At 37.2% G+C, this 25372-nt stretch overlaps 2 protein-coding genes across 2 annotated transcripts in view; one reads left to right on the forward strand and one right to left on the reverse strand.

The window, feature by feature from the left end:
- PCYT1B (phosphate cytidylyltransferase 1B, choline) overlaps nt 1–2553 on the reverse strand; it is a 61841-nt gene extending 59288 nt beyond the window's left edge. Inside the window, exon 1 of the mRNA XM_087726528.1 lies at nt 2249–2553. Within this exon, the coding sequence (XP_087582654.1) occupies nt 2249–2365 (117 nt within the window). The 5' untranslated portion in view covers nt 2366–2553. The remainder of the gene's footprint in view (nt 1–2248) is intronic.
- Nucleotides 2554–18268: 15715 nt separating this feature from the next.
- The window catches only part of POLA1 (DNA polymerase alpha 1, catalytic subunit), a 377795-nt gene continuing 370691 nt past the window's right edge, over nt 18269–25372 (forward strand). Inside the window, exons 1-4 of the mRNA XM_087726535.1 lie at nt 18269–18379; nt 20230–20354; nt 20955–21051; nt 22835–22915. Of these exons, the coding sequence (XP_087582661.1) occupies nt 18337–18379; nt 20230–20354; nt 20955–21051; nt 22835–22915 (346 nt within the window). The 5' untranslated portion in view covers nt 18269–18336. The remainder of the gene's footprint in view (nt 18380–20229; nt 20355–20954; nt 21052–22834; nt 22916–25372) is intronic.

Below are 25372 nucleotides of genomic sequence, written 5' to 3' on the forward strand. Positions count from 1 at the left end.
CCAGGTCTTGGGCTTAATGACATATTTTAACTAAAGTTAATTATACTTTATCTATAATTCTTAATGGAATCATTTGTAATAGGATGTTATGCTTTGCTAAATATTCATTTTTACTGTTGTTATTCTTTTTAGCTAGAACAGTTTTCTTCCTATCAAAATATGCTTGCCATTGTGTTTTTTCCAGGGATGTCCCTGTAATAGATATAATCTTTATTTTCTTGCATAACTCAATAGGTAGCAATAATTTTATGACCTTGGTTGAGCTTGGAAACTTGAGCTTGGAGATAGGCCTGGCTAATACTTGTTTAGGAGACTATCAATGAATTCAAGAGTTGTTGTTAGATTGTAAAGTTGAAAAAATAATGCAGAAGGTAATGGCAAATCACTTCCATGGTGTTTCTAAAAAAATGTAGGAAGGGAATCAAATGGGAATAAAATGTCTTTTACTTTCTATGTTTCTGTAGATTGATGATATATGCAGTAATGCATATAGTCCTGCATAAAGTTATTACATAAATGTTTTATAGGTTATGTTTTCATGGACTATATTGTTCATTAAATTCATAGAATGTACTAAGTCTGACAACATCTAATAATAATAGATTTGCTAATCTTGAAATTGCCAGAGTGTTGCTGTTTTTCCTGCAACAGACTAATATAACTACTTTTGTAGAAATGTATTTTTGAAGCATAAGAGTTCTATAAACTGTCCGAAACAATGTTTATATTTTTGATTTAATAAGTTTAGAATTCATTAATAGCTTTGCAAGTTTTAATTTCTTACACTGTTCATGAAATTGTAAAATCCATAAAAATATTATGCTTCTATGTTATTTTTTAAGTAGTGGAATTATATGTTTTAAAATCCTTACTTTGCCACAAATTTCAATAGGAATATATTTATAATAATTAATATAGGAAACAGTTCAAATAGCTTTCCCCATGTTATTAACAAAATAATAAGATATATGGAAACCTATTACTACAATCTAAGTATTATCTATAATATACTATGAGCCACTAACGGCTTTTAAAATGTATTAAAATGTATTTACTTGGTAAGTTCACTGTTTATTTTTGAGCGAGAAAACATTAACTACTTTCTATTTACAGTAAACTCTTCTGAGTTTTGCTTTCTCAGTTAGCCACTACCCAGAATACATCAATAGAACTCCACAGGAAAAGTTTTTCCTACAATGGAGAAAATTATATATTTTTGCTTTTTGTTATTTTGTTTTTTGTAACTTCTGTTATTACAGAGAGCACAGTTACTGGGCCATTGTGGATAGACAAGGTTAGGTCTTCTGGCCTAATCTTAACTACACTTACTTTCAGGCTTAGCACTGCTTCTTTACTTTTAGAGATAATGTTCTCATTCCACACATATAAATCAGGAAAAACTATGTTCGTCCTCCAAATCTCATTATCTCTGAAAATGATTGCTTCCTTCTATGCAAATTCTTAATACATTCTTATGGAAGCTCACACAAAGCTAATAGAACAAAGAACAGAACAAACTCTTATCCTTTCTACTTTTTAAAAAACACAGTTTTCTTTAATTGAAAATTTATATGCAAAATTATGCCAATGAAAATGAATAAAATCTACTTTTAAGACATGTTAGGCAATGAGGAAAAGATGCTATATTCTATACACAACTGGATTCTTTATGTGCACTGCTTCAATAGGTAAAATTACTGAGGAAATGCAGATTTTCTCCTGATAACTCTCCCAACTCATATGTGCTGAACTACGTGAAAGTGACATATACTATTTCAGATGATTTATATATATAGTTTGACTGCATCTCAGGAAAAAAAGAGAATGAACTGTGATATTCTTTCCCAATGTTCTCTGAGTATGCTTTTAAAAAAATAATGTGAAAATCTGTGTCTAAGCAAATTTGATTTAATAAGTAAAAATGTAAATTAACAGACAAGGATTAAGTTTTGTGGCAAATCTAACAAAGGCTAGAAGAAAAGCCTACTGTAGAGCTGGATGGACTTTATGTTTGAAAAAAGCCAGGCTGCAGAAACATACTATAACCCCAGATTCTCTCTCTGCACAATAACTGCTTTGTAACACATATTCTTGTAATAAAGAAAGCAAACACAGAGCTAACACAGATCAGGTCCTTTTTTTATATTTCTATTCAGACTACAAAGCAGGATTAGTCTATAACCTCATAAAGCACTGAGCTCAAGAAGGCAAAAAAGAAAAAAGAAAGTATCCTTTGTCTTTTACTTACCAGCCGAGGCTGAGGACATGTGTGCTCTATCTCCTCCATGATTTCTGAAGGAAGCTCATTAGAAAAGGATTTTGGGATACCTGTTTCTGACTCAGCATTAGTTGCGAGCACTGGCATGGCCAGTGAATGCTTCTTGTGATGATGGCCTTTCTGCTATTCTCTTCTTAGTCAGATAATGTTTTCTCAGGTAATTCTTTCTCTCCCTCACCTTCTTCCCCTTCTCTTCGTTTCATTCCCTTGATAAATTAAAGGTTTTTCTTTCAAGAAGAAGCCAAGAGGCAAGGCCTCAGTTTGTCACTATAACAACCAGCTAGCAGCAGAGCAGTTGGTACATGATATAGTATTCTAATTTGCATGGCGCATTCTGGTTGGTTACTGTCATCATAGTACCACTTTGATTGAAGTAGCTGATATATGCTGGGAGGCAGATAGATATGAATGCCTTATTCCCTTCATTTAATGCTTTTCTGCTTAAATGTCACATGACTTTATACATTTAATAATGTTTTTTACATTTATTATTATACACTTATTTTATTTTGCATTTTTCTTCCTATTCTTTTAAATTAAAAGACACATACTGGGATTTTGATGACTGAATTGCTCTAAGTTTAAAATTCTATTTCTGTATTTAAAAATAAATGTATGATTTAGAAAAAGAGGGCAAGATGAGCATAATGGGAAGACATAAACTGAGAAGAAATATAGAGAAAAATATTGAGCTAATTTAGCCCTGGCTTTAACAATGCTGAGTGAGTTGAGAACTCATAAATTCATCTTAAACTTGTCATAATAATTTCCACGCTATTATTTCAACCTTGCATTCCAATTCTTACACAACTTTGTTCTGGTGCTGAAGGGACAGCTCCTCTTAGTAATAACCATCTATGTAAGTCAGTGATGAAATAATGCTGACTTATGTCAACTAGAGATAAATATAACTGATATAATTTTAAGTGAAGATTTTTTTGAAAGGGAATATAAAACTAATTCAAAATAATATGAAGTTTAAAAAAGAAAAGAAAAAGAAAGAAAAGAATTAAAGCGAAAGCTAAAAGTGGAAAAAAGTAAAAGAAGTGAAAAGAAAATATACAAAGAAGTAGTTTGCTATCTTGTTTACTGTAGAGCAGTTATAAATATCAATATAGATTTATATCCTACTTTATGAGTCACCACATAACTCTCTTATTTTTATCATTTATCCCAGTGTTTGTCAACCTTGACAGATTCAACACTGAATTTCCCATCCAGGATGCTGGCTGGAGAATTCTGGGAATTGTCATCTACAAATTTTAAAGCTGTCAAGGTTGAGAAATACTGTTCTATCTTGTGTAATAATCAAAGCCATATATCATAAGTTCATTTTTTCTGTTTCATACAAAAAGTCTACACAATGTGTCCCATCAGCAATAAACATAGATATTGTCTTTTCTTTGATCAAAGAAGTCAGTTTAGCTATCTCAGCCAATTTCATTATCTTCACTAATTGTAGGTAATGCAAAATCTTTCTATTTTGTGCAACTTGCTGCAATTATCATATATAAAACAAAATTGTATGACTTGTTCCAACTGTTCATCAATTCCCCCAAAAATCTTTAATCTTAATTGTTTATTAATCTTTAAAATCCTCTGAAACAGCCCTTAAAATGCCAAAGAAATTGTCCCTCAAACAAGAACACTGGGCCCAGTACTTCCAGCATTTCAATTTCATTCTCTGGTACCTCTCAGGGGAAAATAATTTTCTGCCTGATGCTCTGTCGCACTATTTAACAGATAAATCAAACAAAAGTCCCTTCTTGCTGTTCATATTTCTAACATAAATTTGAAGTCCTTTAATACAGTCTAGACAATTTCTCTGGTGACATATACAACCAATAATTTTATTTAAAAAATCTCTTTAATATTATAATATAGTTTATAATTCAATCTTTCCAGACACATATGTTCACATTGTTCCATCTGTATAACAAATTTTAGACCATTTTATCAAACATTTTTTCACATGTTCTTCTGTTTCAAATTAAAATGAAAGTTTATATGTTTTAGCAATTACATTTTCAATTACAATTCTATTTCAAAATCAGTCTTACAGTGTCCAAAATCATAAATTCATTTCTCTACCTTAAATACTTCTATTAATTGTAAATAAGAGACCATTGACAGCTATAGCCCTCAGCCATAAAGCTATTTTCTGGCACAATCTGAGTTTATGTTGTACTAACACTAGAAGCTTTCTATTTCTCAGCAACACCCACTCATCCATCAAAACCAAATAGCAACTGCAAAATATAATTTCAAATCAAGCAATCCCAGTCCTCTTCTTTTCTTTAGATTTTGTAACACTTTCTGTTTAACTCATGTTTTCCCCTGCCACAGATAGATATATTCCTCTGTCACTGTTTAAATGGTTCATCGCTTGTTAAAACAACTGTTGTTTAAAACAAAAGTATCATTTTAGGCAAGACATTCATTTTTATCACAGAAATTCTCCCCAGCAATGACAGTTGTCATTTCTCACATCTTAACTTGTCTTTTAAACTTCATTTTATGTTTTAACATAGTTATTTTGAAATAATATACAATGATGTCAGGTCCCCATAGATTCCTATTGGGATCTGCCATTCTGGCAGGGAGGGCCAGGATGCTCCTTTACAACCTTTTCCTATTTCTGTCACTTTTTTTTTTTTTTTTTTAGGAAATATATTTTATTCAATTTTCACATTCCATTTGCAATCATTTATATACAGGGTATTTACTATAAGAAAAGAAAAAAAAAAGAAAAAGGGAATAAAACGAACAAGTAAAAAGGAAACACAACTCATCATTCACAACCCCACCTAACCCTTGCGTCCTCCATACACCCCATCTACCCCCTCCAACTTTCCTTTCTCCCTCTAACACTCCCCTCCTACTTCCCTTTCCCCTCAAGCCTTCCTTCTCCCCTTACTCCCCAGACACCCTCCTTACATTCCCCTTACTCCTTACATTCCCCTTACTCCTTCCTTACTCCTCCCTCTTCCTTCCCTCTACCTCCCTCCTTGGTGTATGCCTTTATTCGAGTGTTGTTTGATCTGATAAAAGTAAAGTAAACCAAGGAATAATAATAATAATAATAATAATTAAAAAAAAAAAGGAACCACCGTATATAAATACATTCTTGTTCTTATTAAAACTATATTAACACCCCCCCACCCCACCCCCCACAATCCCCATCCCTAATCCTCCCGACTTCCCAGGGTCCACACCTGGCACTACCTTCTATCTAAGATATCTTGTATACATATGGATTAAAAAATAAAAGTAATATATCAAAAAAAAAAAAAAAAAAAAAGGAAAAGCAGAGAAAGAAAAAAAAAAAAGGAAAAAAAGAAAAGAGAAAAGAGAAAAAAGAAAAAAAGAAACCACTCTTTGTGTTGATCTCAGCCCCCCATCTTTATCTATGCTTAAATAGTATAAATCATTCTATCTATATTTTATTCTCATCTCTTACTTCTTTGCTATTTACCCCGACCTTCTGTAGACTCTCCCGTTCCCTTCCTAAACCTCATGATCCCTTCCAGTAAGATTTAAGCAGCGTAGTTTATGCCATATATTCAAATATAACTTTACAGACAAATAATCAAACTTTCCCATCTAATAAAATTTAAACAACGTAAATGATCTTTCTTTACCCCTTTTTCAAACAGTAATTCAAAATAATCTAACCCGATTTCCCCTTCTTAGTAAAGTTAAGCAGCGTAGATCAGATATTACTTTACACAGGAATCAATTTCTGTAATTCCAACCGACTTCCCCTTCTAATAGAATTTAAATAACTTAGTTCATTCCACATGTATTTTACCCTCATCCCCCACTTGTCTGATATTTACCACTATCAAATTTATACTACCATTTGTTTAAAATATAACTCAGAGCGATTTGTAGCATGAATCCTTCCACATATTCCAATAATACTTTCAGCAAAATTCAGTTAACCTTCTATTTTAAGGTAGTCGCTTCTAACAAAATTTAAACAACATAAATCATTCCACATTCTTTTTACAGTTATCTTAAGATAATCCCAAGCGGCTTCCTGTTCTAATAAGCTTTAAACAACGTAAATTTTGCCCTCATCCCTTGCTTGTCTAATATTTATCACAAATAACGTAGTACTACCATTTGTTTAAAATATAACTCAGAGCGATTTGTAGCATGAATCATTCCACATATTCCAATAATACTTTCAGCAAGATTCAGTTAACCTTCTATTTTAAGGTAGTCGCTTCTAACAAAGTTTAAACAACATAAATCATTCCACATTCTTTTTACAGTTATCTTAAGATAATCCCAAGCGGCTTCCTGTTCTAATAAGCTTTAAACAACGTAAATTTTGCCCTCATCCCTTGCTTGTCTGATATTTACCACAAATAACGTAGTTCATTCCACATGCATTTTACCCTCATCTCTTGCTTGTCTAATATTTACCACTATCAAATTTATACTAGCGTTTATTTGAAAAATAACTCAGAACTATTACAACCAACTTTCCCTTCAAATAAAAGTTAAATAGCATGGATCATATTCAAATAATGCTTTCAGCAAGAGTCAGTTAACCTTCTATTTTAAAATAGTCCCATCTAACAAAGTTTAAACAACATAAATCATTCCGCATTCTTTTAACCACTATCAGATTTATGCTAACGTTACTTTAGAATCTAGCTCAAAGTAGTTTCACCCAGCTTTCCCTTCTGATAAAAATTAGTCCACTTTTTCTACCGGAGAGAGGTCTCAAACCCCCATTCAGTCCTCAACTTTAGGAAGTCTTTTGAAGTATCTAAATTCTCGATCTGCGTTCTTCTGCTTCTCCGAGGGAGGAGGGGCTACCCCCTCCATCTTGCAGCCGCATGGCCAGCCGTTTGCTTTCTCCTTCCGCTTGTCTCTCCTCTCTTCCAAGCGCGTCAGGAAGTCCCGCCTTCAGAATCCTACAATAGAAATCTTGAGCTTCCGAAACAGAGTTAAGACGAAATCTTTGATTCTCAAATGTAACCGTGATGCCGGCAGGGGCCTCCCATCTGTATCGAATCTGTTGACTCCTAAGCTCTTTAGTTAAAAAGGCGTAGTCCCTTCTTGCTCTCAACATTTGGAAAGGTATATCTTTGAAGACAATCACGTCCTGGTCATCAACTCGGAGACTGTTATTATGGAACTTTTGCACAATCGCGTTTCTAGATTCTTTTGTAGAGAAATGTATAATTATGTCCCTCGGGAGCTGTCGCTGTTCCGCTATCAATGAGTTCTGGCGATAGATTTTCCGAATCTGCCAATCAAAGTTAAGTCCCGGGCTTCCCAGCGCATGGCTGAAGGCTTCAGCAAATGTCTGTTTCAAATTCTCTTGCTCCTTTTCACGGAATCCTCTGACTCTTATTGAAAATGCCTTCCTATCAAAATTTAGCGTCATAAGCTGTTCTTCGTTATTTCTAATTTTTTCTTGTAAAATTTGAATATTGGTAGTCAAATCAAAATTAGCCTTCTCCAGACTTTCCAATCTGTTCTCTATTTCAGCAGAGTAATCTGACAGGGCAGACACGGCTGCAAACGTATTCGCCTTCATTTGATTAACTTTAGATTTTAGATCCTCATAAAGTTGCAATACAAATTCCTTAAGTTCTTGCTTAAGGGCATTAAATATTTTAAAGAGATATTCCTGTGTTAAAACTTCTCCAGTAGAGGGCGTAGGAGACAAAGGCTGAGTTTCCAAAAAAGATTGTTTAAATTCTTTAGACACATTTGTAGCAAGACGTTTCTTTGATCTGGGTGCCATAATAGATAAACAAGTAAGCAGTGCTTCGCTCCCCTCTATTTCCAAAGAAAAAGAGTTTATTTTGTTAAGGAGCGGTCTGCAGGAAGATAAGCCCGGCTAAGTACATCCAGTAATCATCCACGGAGAGAAATCGCCATTTTAAAGTCTATTTAAACAAAGAAGTCTTTAAGACAAATGGTGCTGGTATTTAAGATAGTAATAAAAGCATAAATCTCACAGGGGTGGTACCCTCCCGTATCAACTCTAGCTTGAAAAAAAACTTTGTTTTGTCCTGGGGGGGGCTAGCCTGTCTGGGGCTGCCAAAAAAAAAAAAAGGCAGCTGAGAAGAACTGGCCGGAGATAAAGGCTCCGCTTCGGCTGGATCTAATCTCTTCCACAGCCAAAAAAAGAAAAAGGCTGTGGCTTACGAATAGACCCTAACCTACGGAGCTATCCTCCCTGCCCCTTTCTTAGCCAAAAAGGGGTGCTATCTATGATCTTATTTAGATATACAGACCAGATCTCTGAGGAGCTCGGTGGAGCCCTCCTCGGCAACAGGCCACGCCCACAGGAAGTCCCTATTTCTGTCACTTTGATGTGTCTTCTTGGAAAAGTGCGGGGGGGGGGATAGGCCTGGGGCCATATCTTTTGTCTCAGCTCTGAAGGAATGGGCAAAGTGGTGCCTAAGAACAACTTCTTGTCACCTTCACAGCTCGAATTGTCACAACTTCGCACCTGTGAATTGGCTCACCTTGGACTGGACATAGGGGAGGGGTTTAAGCAATGTTTAATCTAATGGTTCTGAGTGGGAATTTCAGATCCTGCCTTATTTTTCTTGCTATCACTATATCTCAATAAAGGTTTCCTTTTGAAATGTTATTTGTTTCAAGAGTTCTGTTTTCTTGAGGAGAAAGGAGAGGGAAGTCCTTACATCAGACAGGATCTGCAAAAGTGGTCAACCCAGAGATATTTTGTTCTACTGAAGGGACTCTGCAAACCACAATCAACCATGGTAGTGAGTACAGGGATGGCAAATGCTAGGGTGAAACTTCCATCACAACTCAGGCTGATGCAGCCTCCGGATGCTTGATGGAGGAACTGGCTACCCTGGAAGACCCTGCAAAGCTGATATGGTCTGTCAGCATGAGGAAGAAAGACAGCTGGGAGAGGAGAACCAAAGGAGTCACTCTCACCCATGGCAGCCAGCAGTGGGGCTGCAGGCACAAGCTGGAAGCCCTGTCTGATCATGATGACCTGGATGAGGAACCAGACTGAGAGGACTACCTCAAAAAGCATGTCATGCATTTTGTGCTAGAGGCTTTCCAAGACCTGAGAACCTGAGGTACCCTGGACTGCTGAGACAAAAAAGATGAGAGGCTGGAGGAAGCTGATGGAGGAAGAGTGAACCCCCACCCCCCTGGGAGCTGCTGTCAGGCATGCCTCCTTCAATAACCAAGAAAGAAAACTCCCAACTCCATTTTTGAAGAGATAAAGATACTTTTACTGGTTATGAAAAGAAAGCAGCGAAAGGAAAGCAAGATCTGAGCCAAAAAGGTGCAAACATGTACATATCAAACGTTTACCCTGCACCCTCCCCCCAATTACCCCAACCCAGTGACCAATCTGCAGCTCCCAAGGTGTCATGTGGGGTGCATCTTCAAAATGCCTCAGCCAGTTGCTATGCACAGATGGTTGGCCTTGACCAACTTCAAACACAAGCCATCAGCACAGGAGATGGTGAGAACTAAACTCAATCTTGATAATTCCTCCAGCAGCAGAAATTACCCATCCCAAATACCTCAAGCCCCCTTCCTCCCTGTTTCTATGGCAGTTGATAGCTAGCAGGCAAAGTAGAGGCTGACAGCTGCAGATACCACCACCGGAGCAGACAGGGCAGTGGCTACCCTTGCTGACTCCCCTATGCCAGTTTCTGGGGCTGGGGAAACGTACCACAGCAGGAGCTGAGAAAGCTGGAACACAAGGCATCCCCCAAGAATACAGGGACCTGGCTGAGGTTTTCAGTGAAGAGTGCTTGGATGAACTGCCCTCTCATCAACCCACAGACTGTGCCCAGAGCTAAGTTACCAAAGCCAAAACTGTATTCCATGATCCCTAGGAAGCTAGAGGAGTTGCACACCTTCATAGACAAAAACATAGCCTGAGATTTCATTGAGCCAGTTCAACCCAAAGTAGCCACCCCACTACTGTTCAGGGAGAAGAAAGATGATTCTCTTTGCTTGTGTGTTAATTAGAGGGGTCTGAATGCAGTGTGCATGGAAAATGTGTACCTTCTTCCCCTCATGAAAAACATGCTGGCCCACCTCTCTAAGGAGATTTTCTCTAAATGAGATCTGTGTGAAGCCTATTACATAGTTAGAATAAGGGAGGGGGCAAGTGGAAAACAATGTTTCATTGTCTTTTTGGATGCTCCCAATTTAACATGCTCTGCTTTTGGTTACAAGTCCCCCCCACTGTATTCATGCAATTGATCAACAAGGTGCTGCGTGAGCATCTCTATAAGGGTTTTTTGGTTTACCTTGATGATGTATTAATCTACACTGAAGTAGAGCGTGTGAGATATGTCCAAGCAGTCCTAAATAAACTCTGTGCCGCAAAACTTTATGCTAAGCTATCAAAGTACGAATTCCACAAAGAGAAAATAGACTATCTAGGCCTGTGGTGGCAAACCTATGGCACACATACCACAGGTGGAATGTAGAGCCCTCTCTGCGGGCAAACCAGTTGTCGCTCCAGCCCAGCTCCACTGTGCATGAACCTCCTGCTGACCAGCTGATCTTTGGTTTTCTGCCATGCATGCACAGGGGGTGGGATGCATATGCATGTGCATGTGCAAGGGGGCAGGGTGCAAGTGTGTGTGGTGCTCTCATTGCATTTTGGGGACTTGTGCAGCACCCCTGAGCCCCGTTTTGGCTTTCAGGTTGGTGCAGGAGGCTTTCCAGGCTCAAAATGGGGCATGGGTAGGCACATACATTGCATTTTGGGGACTGGTGCAGTACCCCGAGCCCCATTTTAGCTTCCAGGTTGATGTAGGCCAGCACCCTGGAGAGATATCTTCATGGACCTGTCCATGTAGTAGAACTGTCTAAAAGCACAAGAAATACTGTCATTTGGGATGTAACTGACCTGTTTTTAAGACAGGTTCATTTCATCCCAAACCAGAAGCATATCAGCGGGAATGGCTGGAAAAATAGCAAGCTCCGAGGAACCTCGTGAAAAACCCAGCTGGCGAACCATCGTCGGGAGGCCTTCGGGCCAGAATCATCCTGAAGGGATAGTGAAGAAGAAGAGGCATTTTAAATGACCACAAGGAGCAAGGCAAGCTCCTCAGCAGGTACAAAACAATTTCTCCAGACTGGTGGTGGGGGTGTTGACCATCTTCAATGACCACTCTAGAGCAGGGATATCTGGACCAAGTTTGGAGCAGGAGCGGTGATCGGATGGAGTGTTGGGACCAGGCCAACCCAAGGGTAAAGAAAAATTTAAATTTGGAGCTTTAAAAAATTTGTCCAGAGATTTAAAACAGCGGCTAAGTGTCACTTGGAATATGAAGGGAGGGAAAAGAAAGGGGAGAAATGGTGACTGCCCAAGAAGATTGAGGGCAAAAATAATACTAAACGGGGAAGCAACAGAAGGTTTCAGCATAACCAAAGGGGTAAGACAGGGACGCCCTCTATTCCCCGTTATTTATCCTCTCAATAGAGACAAAGATGTTACAAATTAGACAGAACAAGGACATAAAGGGATTGAAAATTAGAACACAGGAATACAAAGGGCAGGTCTTTGCAGACGATCTAGCATTTATCATGGAGGACCCCCTAAAAACTGGACTAATATTATTACAAGACATAAACCAATTCAGTAAAGTGGCAGGGCTTAAAATAAATAAACAGAAAACTAAAATATTAACTGAGAATTTAACCAAAAGACAAAATGAAGAACTGGGGGAGAAACTGAGAATTTTGAGGGCCAAGAAAATTAAATATTTGGGAATTTGGTTATCGGCAAAATGTATTACAATAAAAGAAGATAACAACAATAAATTGCTATGACAAATACAAAAAGATTTGGATAATTGGACTAAACTACAGATATCACTAATTGGCAGAATCTCAACAATTAAAATGAATGTACTACCCAAACTACTTTATCTTTTTCAAACAACACCGATTAAATTAGAGAAATATATTTTTCAAACAACTAAATAAAATGGTATCCAAATTTATCTGGTCAGGGAAAAAACCGTGTATTAAATACAAACCTCTAAAGATAGTAGAAACAAAGGGGCTTTGGCCTCCCAGATTGGGAGCTTTATTATCAGGCGGCAGCCCTGACATGGTTCAAGGACTGGATTCAACTAAAAAATAAAAGAATTCTTACACTAGAAAGCCATGATCTCCAACTAGGCTCGCATGGCTTCCTCTGGGAGGGAAAGAATAAATCTCATTCCTACTTCCAGAGATACATAGTTTAAGGTCTGGGGAAAAATAAAAATAAAAACTATTACATGAAAATCCCAATCTGGTTATCAACGATGGAGGCAATGACATATCCAAATACTATAGATCTCAGCAAAATGGTAAGCTATACAGAACTCTTAGTTGAAAAAGGAGAACTAAAATCAGTACAAGATCTGAAAACACAAGGAATAAATATGGAATGGTGGTCCTATTTACAAATTAAAACAAGATTTTTAAAAGATTGGGAACAATACGGAATACACGAGAAACAAATTGAATTAGATAAAATATTATTAGGAACTGGAGGAAAAATGATTACCAAATTATATAATTTTCTTTTAAGATATAAAATGGAGGAAGAGATATTAAAGGAGACAATGATTAGTGGGGAAGAAATCTTGGCCATAATATAGAGTTAGAAAAATGGGATAAATTATGGGAAAGAAATTATAAATTTACGACGGCAGTAGCTTACCAAGAAAACCTCTATAAAATGTTTTATAGATGGCATTTGCCTCCAGCGAGATTGACCAAAATGTACCCAAATTTATCCCCCAAATGTTGGAGATGTAGCTACAATAGCAGTAGACTTATATACCGCTTCATAGGCCTTTCAGGCCTCTCTAAGCGGTTTACAGAGAGTCAGCATATTGCCCCCAACAATCTGGGTCCTCATTTTACCCACCTCGGAAGGATGGAAGGCTGAGTCAACCATGAGCCGGTGAGATTTGAACCGCTGACCTGCTGATCTAGCAGTAGCCTGCAGTGCTGCATTTAACCACTGCGCCACCTTGGCTCTTACAAGTCTGGAATATTCTACCATATGTGGCGGATGTGTCCCATCACAAGGAAATACTGGTGCAAAATTCGGAAATGGTTGGAAGAAATTACAGAGCAAAAAAATAGAATTAAAACCAGAAGCATTCTTTTTTTTTTTCTTGTCAAAGGATCGGATCTCTTTATTATGTACATGTTGGATGTGCAATTCTGCAATCGGTATATACATGTACATTCCAATCTTTATCTCTGGCTAAGATATTTACAGTAGAATCAAGCTTTAAGGTTAGTGTGACAATGCCATAAACGTGGGAAAGAGGAAAGACACGCATTGAATTTTAGGACATCTCGAATCCAACTCTTAACACTTTTCAAAGGACTAAGCAAAGATTTATAATTTTCAAGCGAAGCTACAAATAAGTCGGTTTGAAACATATTATTCCATACAAAGCAGCAGAGTTAATAATTTAATGTTCAGCAATAGCACTAAAATACATTTTTGGATAAGGAACTGCTGCATCCCTTTTTGGGCAACTTTACATTGGTCTCAGCTCAGTACTTTATAAACCAGCTAGTGCATCCTTCAGTCCTTCCTTTATGTGGCTACATCTGCAGCCCGTTGTCTTCCGGTCCTTCCTTTAAGTGGCTACATCTGCAGTCCATTGTTCGTAAGACGTATAAAAGAGAATATAAGCAGCTGAAGACTTCACTGAGGATGCAGAGATGTCGGAGACTTCATGAACATCAAATTTATACCATCGCTGCTTGGTAGCACTCTTGCAGTAAGCTGTGTAGTGTCCACCATCCAGCCCTCCGTAGTGGTTAGATACAGAAAACAGGTTGTATCTCTTCAAAGTACTCTTGGGGCCAATGATGTATTGTGAGAGGTCAAGGTTCTCCAAAAGCATTCTTATTAGGATATCATTCTTATTCTCCAGAAGCATTCTTATTAGGACTATTAGACCAAAAAATGGATAAACAATTTCAATACATAATAATACACATATTCACTGCAGCTAGGATTGCTTTCGCACAAAACTGGAAAAAAATCAATACACCCGCAGACGAAACAATAATTAGAAAAGTACTGAAATGTGCAGAGATGGATAAAATGACAATAGAACTAAAAGAAAGAGAAGAATTGGATTTCTATAAAATATGGAATAGAATTTATGTGGCTAGAAAACAGAAGCCAAAACAGAAAATAAGAGAATGTAAATATAATGGTGATATAATTAATTAATATTATTATAAATGTTAGTACTACTATTATTATATTATTGGACAAGGTAAAATCAATAGGAAGGCAATACAGAATGAAGAACTATAAAGGCTAAACAGGAAAGTCGATACAGAAGGCTGTATAATTGCTTTATATTGTTATGTATGTTTTGATTTTTTTTCTTGTATTTTTCTTTCTGTTTTTAAAGATTAAAATGTTTAATAAAAATTATTTTAAAAAATGGAATGATATTGTGATGCAAAAAAAAATGTATAAGAGAGAATGTAAAAGGGGGTGGGAGGAACCCGGACAACACTTGGTTTGTAAAAAGAATTTAAAATTCGTAACAAAAAATAAAACAAAATTATTATTTTTTAAAACAGCTTCATTTCATCCCATGTCAGAAGGTCCCAACAGCAGCCAAAGCACTAGCAAAAACATTTCTGCACCATGTCTACCACTTGTATGGTGCTGCACAGAGGATTATTTCAGACCGTGGGGTCCGATTCACTTCAAAGTTCTGAAGGGCGTTCCTGACCCTTTTGTGCATCAATCAGGGACTGAATTCTAGTCATCATCCACAGATGAATGGGGCAACAAAATGTATGAACTTGGATGTGGAATAGTACCTAGAATGTTTCATAAACTATCAGCAGGACAACTGTGTTGTGGCCCGCCAGTTGTCAGCGCAGCTGGTGCAAAATCAGATGAGGAGGTTGGGGAAGAACTTGGGGCAGTTCTGGAGCCTGGGGGAGGCTCCGATGGATGCTCAGCATCAGACACAGAGATAGAGCCAGGGCTGCCTGGCATTTCGCAGCCACCGGAGAGGCAGCTGCCTTTGGAATCAGAGATGAATGAGGAGAAAGAACAGCTGGGGCCTGTTCCAGATGCACGTATGTGGAGAAGATAGGAGAGGTGAACAACGGAGGACAAGGAGTGAACTAGGGAAGCAAAACAAACGTGAATGCTGAATAGCCCCTCCCTGGATGGGGAATAATTTGGAGGAAAGGGGAGTGGTGCTGGAAAAGACAACTGTTTGCATTTCTGGAGATTTTTCTCATTGTGTTTCGTGTGACAAAGACTACCTTGCCAGAACTGAGGTTTGTTCATTTGCTGAGTTAATTAAATTATCTAACAAGTTGATAAGGCTTATTGCTTCAGTTAACTCCTTGCAGGACTCTTGCCTGGACTTTGTTGGTGAATGAATGCAGTTAATTCACAAGGTGTAAATAAAGAGGACTTTTTCTTTGCAAGGAGTCTGTTTCTTGCTTCTACGAAGGCTGGGTCACAACAGTCTGGGTTGACCTCCTGCCCTTCGCAGAGATCATTTAGAACAATGCAATCTACAGCAATACAAGGTTCATCCCTTTCAGAGTAGCTACGGGCCAAGACTTTAATCCCACGCCAGAACTTCACACCGAAGAACCCACCATAGCATCCCTAAAAGAGTGGATAGAACAATTACAAAACACTGGTCAGTAGTAAGGAAAGCTTTAGAGGAGGCAAAAGCAGCTTACAAAACACAAGTGGACAAAAAGCGGGTAGAAGCAAAACCTTTTAAAATAGAAGCCATGGTGTATCTACCTGATTTTTACAATCCTTACAACCTTCAAAGAAGTTAGGACCTAAATTAATAGATCCATTCCCCATTACACAGATTATAAACCCAGTTACAGTAGAGCTCCAGCTCCAAAACCAGTTCTTTTCCAGGTAAAGTTCTTCTTTTTCTAGGGGGCAGCATGTCAGGTCCCCATAGATCCCTATCAGGATGTGGCCATTCTGGCGGGGAGGGCCAGGATGCTCCTTTACAACCTTTTCCTATTTCTGTCACTTTGATGTGCCTTCTTGGCAAAAGGAGGGGGAAGGATAGCCTGGGCCATCTCTTTTATCTCAGCTCCAAAGGAATGGGCAAAGTGGTGCCTGAGAAAAACTTCTTACCACCTTCTCAGTTCGAGTTCTCACAACTTCGCACCTGTGGATTGTCTCACCTCAGACTGGACAAAAAGGAGGGTTTTCTGCAATGTTTAATCTAATGGTCTGAGTGGGAATTTCAGATTCTGCCTTATTTTTCTTGCTATCACTATATCCCAATAAAAGTTTCCTTTTGAAATGTTATTTGTTTCAAGAGTTCTGTTTTCTTGAGGAGAGAGGAGAGGCAAATCCTTACACAATTCATATTTGTCATGGTAATACTCAGATATTATACGTTCTTCTCAATCTTAAAACCCACTTTATTCATCAATTCTTTGACATTCTATTCTTACAATTTAGTTAGCATCATTCTGTTTACATTGTTTATTAATTTTAAAACTGCTAATGCACAAAATCCCCTCAGGGAAAAGGGCGGCCTATAAATTTTAATAAAATACCTTAATAAAAAAATACCTTAAAATCATTTACATTTGCCCATTATTTCAATTCTTTAAAGAGGTTCCAGAATCAACACCAAATGATCTGCAAAATGCCTTATGTTTCTCTTTTAATCTTTATTCCCACAAACTCATTTGATATCTCTATTAAGTATTTCAAGAACCAAAATAAAAAGGAAAGGAAAAAGGAGACTGCCTTATTCATTTTGGTATCTCCCAGGATTTCATTAGATCTCCATTAACAATTATTTGTATTTTCTGTGAAGTGTAAATCAATCTTATCCATTTTATAAAGTTCTACCCAAAGTGTATATCTTACAAAACCTTGAACAAGAAAGCTGAGTTCAAACTGTCAAAGGTCTTCTCTGCATCTAAAAGATCAACATGGCATGTTTTTCATTATGTACTCCAAATATTCCAAAGCAGTGTTTCTCAACTTTGGCAACTTGAAGTCCTGTGGACTTCAACTCCCAGCATAGCTGGCTGGGGAATTCTGGGAGTTGAAGTCCACAGGACTTCAAGTTGTCAAGGTTGAGAAACACTGTTCCAAAGTGTCCAATGCATTTTACATTTCTTCCTTTGGTGGGAAGGTAACAGTATTCTGTGCGCCTTTGGCATTTAGTCATGTTGGCCACATGACCACAGACACATTTTCGGCCAGCGCTAGGCCTTTGGCTTTGAAATGGAGATGAGGACCGACCCCTAGAGTTGGGAACAACTAGTACACATGTGTGAGGGGAACCTTTACCTTACCAAATTCTTTGGAACAGTATATAAAAAAACATGGTAAATTCAAATTAATGTAAAGGTCAAATTTTTACAAATGACAGCAGTGAAAAATTGTAATTTAAATTTCACATGCACATTTCAAATGATTAAAAGAGTGAAATATCAGAGATATATAAGAGTAGGTAATTAATGTATTTACAAATCTCACATCATTGCAATTTTAGCCCACGAGTGGGTGGGACAATTTAAAAGAGCAGACCCAGAGTAGTAAGGACACAATTTTATCATTTGCAATATTGCTTCTGAATAACATATTTAAATTCAGAGCCCATGCCAGAAAATGAACAATTTCATTGCTCCTGCCCCATTTTAGATAAACTCTTCTTTTTCTATTGATTTATGGCAAGTCAGAAGCTTCCTTTATTCCTCCTCCTCAGCTGTCCGTGTCATTTTTCCAAGACATCACGAATATAGAAAACTCTATAGAAAACAACGATAGTTTCCCGTATTATTTTGCCGGCTCGCTCACACTCCCTCTTCCTGTTCCCACCCTGAAGCGGAATAGGAAGAACGGATATCGTCATCTGCCTTCTAATTGGCTGTTCAGCCAGCCGGGGCACTTGGGTTTCTTTTCTCGCGCCACTTTTAGGCGCTTTGGCGCGAGAGCGTGAAGTTGAGATTTGGTTTGGGAGGGACCTACGACCCGCGCTTTTACCGGTCCCCCCACCTTCATTATGGAGCCGAGCGAGCGTTCGCATAACGACGATTACCATGGAGGTTAGCGTGCTTCGGGATGTGGGGTGAGGTGGTGGCGGAGGAAAGTCTCAAACCGGAGGATTGCTAACAAAGGACAGAGATTGTTGGTAGAAGTGAATGGAAGATTTAGGCGGCGGTGGTGGTGGGCATAAGCTGAATCTCCGAAAGGAAGAAAGCAGCGGAACAGTAGCAGCTGTGTCTGGAAAATAAATATTTTGACTCTGAATTCAAGGATAAATCGTGGCTGTGGTTCAAGCCTTATTGCTTATAACTCTCTATTGAAAGCATAAACCATTTTACTGTCTCAGTTGTAATCTCATTTAGTGCTACTGAAGAATACACTGCAGTGGTTTCATGGAGGTTTGCTTCTCAGAAAGAGTGCCAGTGAAATCTTTTTGTTAAAAAAACAGGATTTTTAAAGGAATTTAGGAATTTCTGTGACATAAGTCCAATTTCTAAAATTTCTCAAATATTTTCAGTGATGCTCCATGAATGTTTATGTGGGCCTAGAGTAATTCTTACTGACATTGGTGATGCTTACTTTCAAGGTAAAGCCTCCGAGAGCTCAGCCTTTGGGAAGTGATTTTTCATTTTCCATTATTTCGTGTGACATTTTTTTTCAACTCTAGCCTGTTATCTTGGTATTTCTTTGTCTTCCATCCAAATATTAACTACTTCTGAATCTGCTTTGCTTTTCAAGCCAAAATTTTCAAGCCAAAAACACTGTCATCTAGCTAGATATTTATTGTCAAGTGATTGTGCAAAGGTGTACAGTCTTTAATTCTACTTTTCTTCTAGTGGCTTTTTGGCTGATTTTCTCACTAAAGATTCAAATTTGTCATTTTTATGTGAATGATAGTTTCTTAGCCGCTTCAGATGCATTAAAACTATTTCTGCAGTTGCAATATAAGACTGAAAGAACATAAAAGTTTTCAAGACAAGCTTTTGAGATGAAACTAGGTATTGACAAGTTAGTAGGTGAATCTATAAGTAGATGATTATTGTTGCAGCTGGATCACTTATCCTCATAGGCATATTGTTGGAGAAATATAAGAACATGTTGCAACTAGATAACTATTCATAAGCAAATACCCTCACCCAAGAGACAAACCAGGACAAAGCCATTAAGCCACAATAGGAATTACCCAACACCCTTTCAGACATTGCATCACCCTCAGAATCCTAGCTCAGACAAACACCTAGGATTTGTACTTTGCCTATATAGAGCCAGCTATCACCCCTACATAACCCCTACATGGCCCCATGGAATCTGACAACAGCCAATAGAATACATATTCTTGCACAAGAACAGGAAGCTCAAGTGCAAAGCCCAAGAGAAGATATAAAAACCGCTCACTCTCGACTCATTTTGGTCAGCTGCATCTGGACCACAAATGTGGTCCTGTTCATCAATAAATGGAGCCTCTTTCCAATCAGCCTCCAGCATCGATTTTGACTCCAGTGCCTTGGAATTGAACCAGATGGATATTTCTTCCCACAAGATCTTGACTCTTCTGTAGGCTTGTAGGAAAAGAATTCTGAAAAAGTGCAAAAAGTAGTATCTTAATACATTTAATTACAAAATATATTTGATTTATTAATACCTTGAAACACTGAAATACTTATACAGAGTATTATAAATACCTTATACAGAGCATTTCCTTTTTAAATTTAAGATTTGATAATTTAAAATAAGTTACTTATGTTAATGCACAGCATTTTGTTTATTTGTAGTTTCAATAGTTAGAATTCTAATCAACAGATCTTTTATCTTTCATTGACACTGATATTATCAAAGTTTTCACCTTGTGTGTGTAACTGTTAATTCCCACATGCTGCTTTTAATACTTGTTATCATTTCTGTTTTTCAGAAACAACAAATACTGCAAATCTTGCATCTTCACGTTTACGTCGTGAGAAAAAATCTAAAAAAGGAAGGCAAGAAGCTCTGGAGCAGCTGAGGAAGGCAAAAGCTGGTGAGAAAATAAAATACGAGGTAATTAAAAAGTTGCTCTAATTTCATGTCATTACCACATTGTTTTATGAGTGAATGTGTCCATACACATTTTTGTATGAGAATTTATCTACATTTATTTATTAACCCAGTTTTAGGAACTGGTACTCTTTAAGATGGATGATAGCACCAATCCCCCTATAGCTGGATTCATGCTGCCTTGAATGTTGAGAGTCATAAGTGAAGAATGCTATGTAGAAGAATGAAGCTTCTACTAAGTATAGATCTCTTATTTGTATACATAAAAATATGAAGATGCCCTGTAAGCATTAAGCTGACTCCTGATGATTGCATCTAATGTTTTTCATGGCAATGTAATTGAAACAATTAGCTGTTGCTTTTTTTGGTTATTTTCTCAAATTTCTTAGTTTGGACGATAAATCTGGAATCAGAAAATGGTTCTATATCCAAATATATTCTATTTAGCTTCTGAGATCAGCTAAGGTCAGAACGTTGCTGCAGCTTGGTTAGGCTATTTATTTAAAAATTGGATATTTATTTAAATAAATATCCCAATGTCAGAATATCAATCGTATTTTCTTTGTTTTTATAAAAGTTATAGTAATTATTTTCTTTTTGTAGGTTGAGGAATTTACAGGTATTTATGATGAAATTGACGAAGAACAATATTCTAAGATTGTCAGAGAACGCCAGGATGATGACTGGATTGTGGATGATGGTTTGTAAAATTGATTTTTTTTAGTCTTTGGGCTGATACTAAAACTTTTTCCATTCATTTTCTGGCAATGTGATTTAAACAAACTTTATTATTTTTTAAAATAACTGTGTTTTATAAAATTTGCCTGAATCTCTTGTGGGTATCTAAAGGAAACTAATGAATATCAGTTAGTAGCATTAACTGAGCTGTTATTCTGGCAATGGGTTCAGCTTGATTTATATAACAACACTGCCCGAGTCTATTATTCTGGTTACTGTTCTGATACTTCAACTGTAATATTAAGAACAAAGGTAGAATTCTCTCAAAACAGGCATAGTGAGAGAGCAATTGGTTTAGTCCCTTGTCATTCAATATTTTTTTTAGATATCTAGAATAAGGAAATATTTTTATAATAATAGAAAAAACTGTAACTACTGATAGGTCTTCAACTTGCAACCATTCATTTAGCAACTATTTGAAGTTACAACAATATTGAAAAAAAAGTGACTTGCAATCAGTCCTCACACTTGTAACTGTTGCAGCGTCCCTACAGTCATGTGATCACAATTCAAGTGCTAGCAATGATCATGTATTTATGATGGTTGCAGCATCCAGGGGTCACGTGATCACTATTTACAATCTCAGGGGTCTTCCAGCAAACAAAAGTTATTGGGAGAAGTTGTATTAATGTAATGACCATGTGATTTGCTTAATGACCACATTAAGCAATTGTCCCAGGGGTGGGTTTCTCGCCCCGTTCCAACCGGTTCGGTTGGAACGAGGCCGGCGGCGTCTTCGCGCATGCGCGCGGCACGTGCGTGTACACGTGCGGCACGCACATGTGTACTAGCGTCTGTGTGATGCTCCAGCTGCTCCTGGAGGATCGCGCAGGCGCTGTATGCGTCCTGCGCATGCGTGGAAGTGCAGAATTCGGCAAAACCGGGTAAGGAGCGGGCGCGCGCGGGGGCGCGGGCGCGGGGGGGGGCCTTCGCCGTTCCCGGAAGTTACTTACTTCCGGGTTCGGTGACCAACCGGATCGCGGGGACCGCCGCGAACCGGTTGAAACCCACCCCTGAATTGTCCCAATTATGATTATCAAAGACGACCTATTTGTAAAATTGATTTGAATAAAAAAAACTGCTTAGATGTAGATGTAAATTGGCAGGAATAAGATAATCAGTTTCTTCTGACTATTTGGCATGATTTTTATAGCTGGTTGTGCTCATGTAGCCAAGTTTTTTTTCCTAAGTTATCAACTACCAAGTCATTTGTGAGGATATGTCTACATTTTAAGATGCTTAACGGAAAGGAAATAATTTGTTTGAGTATTATGTACAATGTGCAATGTCGAGAATAAGAGAAATGTCAAGAATTAGAAATGACAAATTGTTTTTTATTTGTGAGAGTGAGGCAATAGATTATAAAAATGCATTTTTATCTTTGTATTTTTATAGTTTAGCATCTTCTAATAATATGTATTATTTCCTTTTTTAATTTTATCTTTAAAACAAGCCTTTTAGATAGGCTAATGACAGTGATTAGTGAAAGATAACCTAAGGAATTGGAATATGGACCTCCCTAGAACTGTCACAGCCATCTAACTACTATCACAGCCAGTCTGCCCAGTAATTGTAGAAAATAGTAATTGTAGTTTATTTTGAAAAACCACAGTGTTTGTTATTGTACCACTGCAAAATGATAGAAAAATTGAGTGAACCTAGATCAATTTGCTTTCCTAAGTACAAATTTTAATGCAAAATATAAATATAGTGATTTGATGTAAAGAGTGACTTTTTTTTAATAGATGGGGTTGGTTATGTAGAAGATGGCAGGGAAATTTTTGATGAAGACTTAGAAGACAATGCTCTTAATTCTGACGAGAAACGTGAGTATGTTTTTTTCAGCAACTTTTTCCAATATAAATTGATAGCAATATTGATAGTATTGGGTAGCTGCCTTACGTAACCTAGTCATTTTCTTGGGGAAAATACTTAAGAAGTAATAGTCCATCTTTGGACACTCTTGAAGGAAACCAATTTTCTAGAATTGTTTATATCTGGTTTCAGAAGTGCTTTGGTAGCATGTTGGATTATGTATTTCTATATTCTTGCTTATTTTCTCTGTACTTTTTGATATCTGATTAATTTCTTTGCCAAGCTGGAACTGGAGCACATTATTTTAATCTGACTTGCAAGACTGATTGCAACAGGAGTCCTGAATATCTAGTCATTATGAAATATTGTTTTGTCTTCACTACTATTATCTACATGAAATTTCTGAGATAAGTAATTCAAAATGTGACTTATTTCATATCAATATTATACTGAAATTGGGAAAGATTGTGCCTCCTAGGCCAGGTTAAAATGTTGGGCTTGACAGGGAGCAATATGATGGCTCTGAACCATGGGAAGGTGGAGTCTTATCAGTGAGTAGTGTCCGTTCCTAGGAAACAGGGCATGTTTATATGCTGTGATTATATTGGCTGTAAATAAATAGGAGAGAGCCAGTTTGATGTAGTGGTTAAGGTATTAAGCCAGAAACCAAGAGTTCTAGTCCTGCATTAGATATGAAGTCATCTGAATGACTTTGGGCCATTCGCACATACACAATTCTGGGAAGCAGCCATTAGCAAACCATTTTTGAAAAATCTTACCAAGAAAACTGCAGGACTTGTCCAGACAGTTGCTATGAATCAAAAACTGACTTGAAGTCACCCAACAACAAATCCTTCAAACCCAGGTGAATCGTTAACATACTGATAAAACCATCTTGTCATTGGGAACATAGATAACTGGTAATTGAAATACCATTTGCCATATATCATCATATTTGTTTCTACACAATACCATAATCATGAAACATGCATTTGATAATCTTGGTTACAGCAATAACTGTTCTATGGAACTGCTTTTATGGAAATCTGCTTACTGCAAAAATGAAGTTGCAAAGTTGCTACTCAAATACTGGTGAGACAACTGCTCTGGTTGGTGTATGTATGTATGTGTGTGTGTGTGTGTGTGTGTATGTATACATACATACATACATACATACATACATACATATATATATATATAGGTCTCTAGTTGTTCGGGTTTTCTCCCGCGTAGAATTGGAGATGTCTTGGTGACGTTTCGACGAAGTCTCATTCGTCATCTTCAGGCTGCTTCAGACTACTTCAGGTTTGGTGTTTCCAGGAGTAGTGTGAAACACCAAACCTGAAGTAGTCTGAAGCAGCCTGAAGATGACGAATGAGACTTCGTCGAAACGTCGCCAAGACATCGCCAATTCTACGCGGGAGAAAACCCGAACAACTAGAGACCTACCTACTAACACCCGCGAAAACCTCAGAAAATATATATATATATATATATATATATATATATATATATATATATATATATATATATATATATATATATATATATATATATATATATATATATATATATGATAGATAGATAGATAGATAGATAGATATAGATATACTATTATACTATTACTTTTTGAAGTGCAGAAGGCATAAGAAACAGAAAACCAAATAAATGAAAGCGCAAATTAATCTCTCTCTTTACCATGCACGTTTATTGAGTTATCAAATTCTACTTCATTCAGTTTGTTTTTACATTTCATTTGATATACCCAGGTCTTATTTCTGTATAATTTATTCCTTATGTGTTCTTTTATACATAACTTGCAATTCCTCAACTCTTGATTTTTGCTACATTGATCACTGTGCTTGATTAGACTGAGATGATGTCTTAACTCAGTCTTTGCAACACAAGAAGAAACTACAGCCCAAGCTACCAAAAACGTAACTGTAAAAGACAGACTACAAATAAGAATTAAAATAAGCAAGAAAATAGTAAGAGAACACTTGCCTAACCTTGATGAATATAAATTACCGGTTCCTGATGGATTATATCCCAGAATTCTGAAGAAGCTGGCAGATGTTATCTCAAAACCATTGCATCATATCTTTAAAAAATCTTGAAGCAGTGGAGAACTACCAAAGAATTGTAAGAGTTGATATGGTTCCCATCTTCAAAAAAAAGGGGGGGAGGAACAGATCCAGGAAACTATAGACCAATCAGCCTAATATCAATACCTGGGAAGATACTGGAAAAATTATCAAAAAACAGATCTGTGAACTTCTAGAAACAAATAAAGTTATACCTAGAAGCCAGCATGGATTTGTTAAAAACAGATCATGCCAAACCAATCTTATTTCATTCTTTGACAAAGTGATTAATTAGTAGACCAGCGAAGTGCTGTGGACATAGTATATTTAGGCTTCCGCAAGGCATTTGACAAAGTAGACCACAATCTTCTAGTTGGTAAACTA

This window comes from Thamnophis sirtalis, unplaced genomic scaffold (genome assembly GCF_051295495.1).
Source record: "Thamnophis sirtalis isolate CommonGarterSnake01/CBP01778 unplaced genomic scaffold, rThaSir2_p1.2 scaffold_12, whole genome shotgun sequence".
In the NCBI taxonomy this organism is placed as follows: Eukaryota; Metazoa; Chordata; class Lepidosauria; order Squamata; family Natricidae; genus Thamnophis; species Thamnophis sirtalis.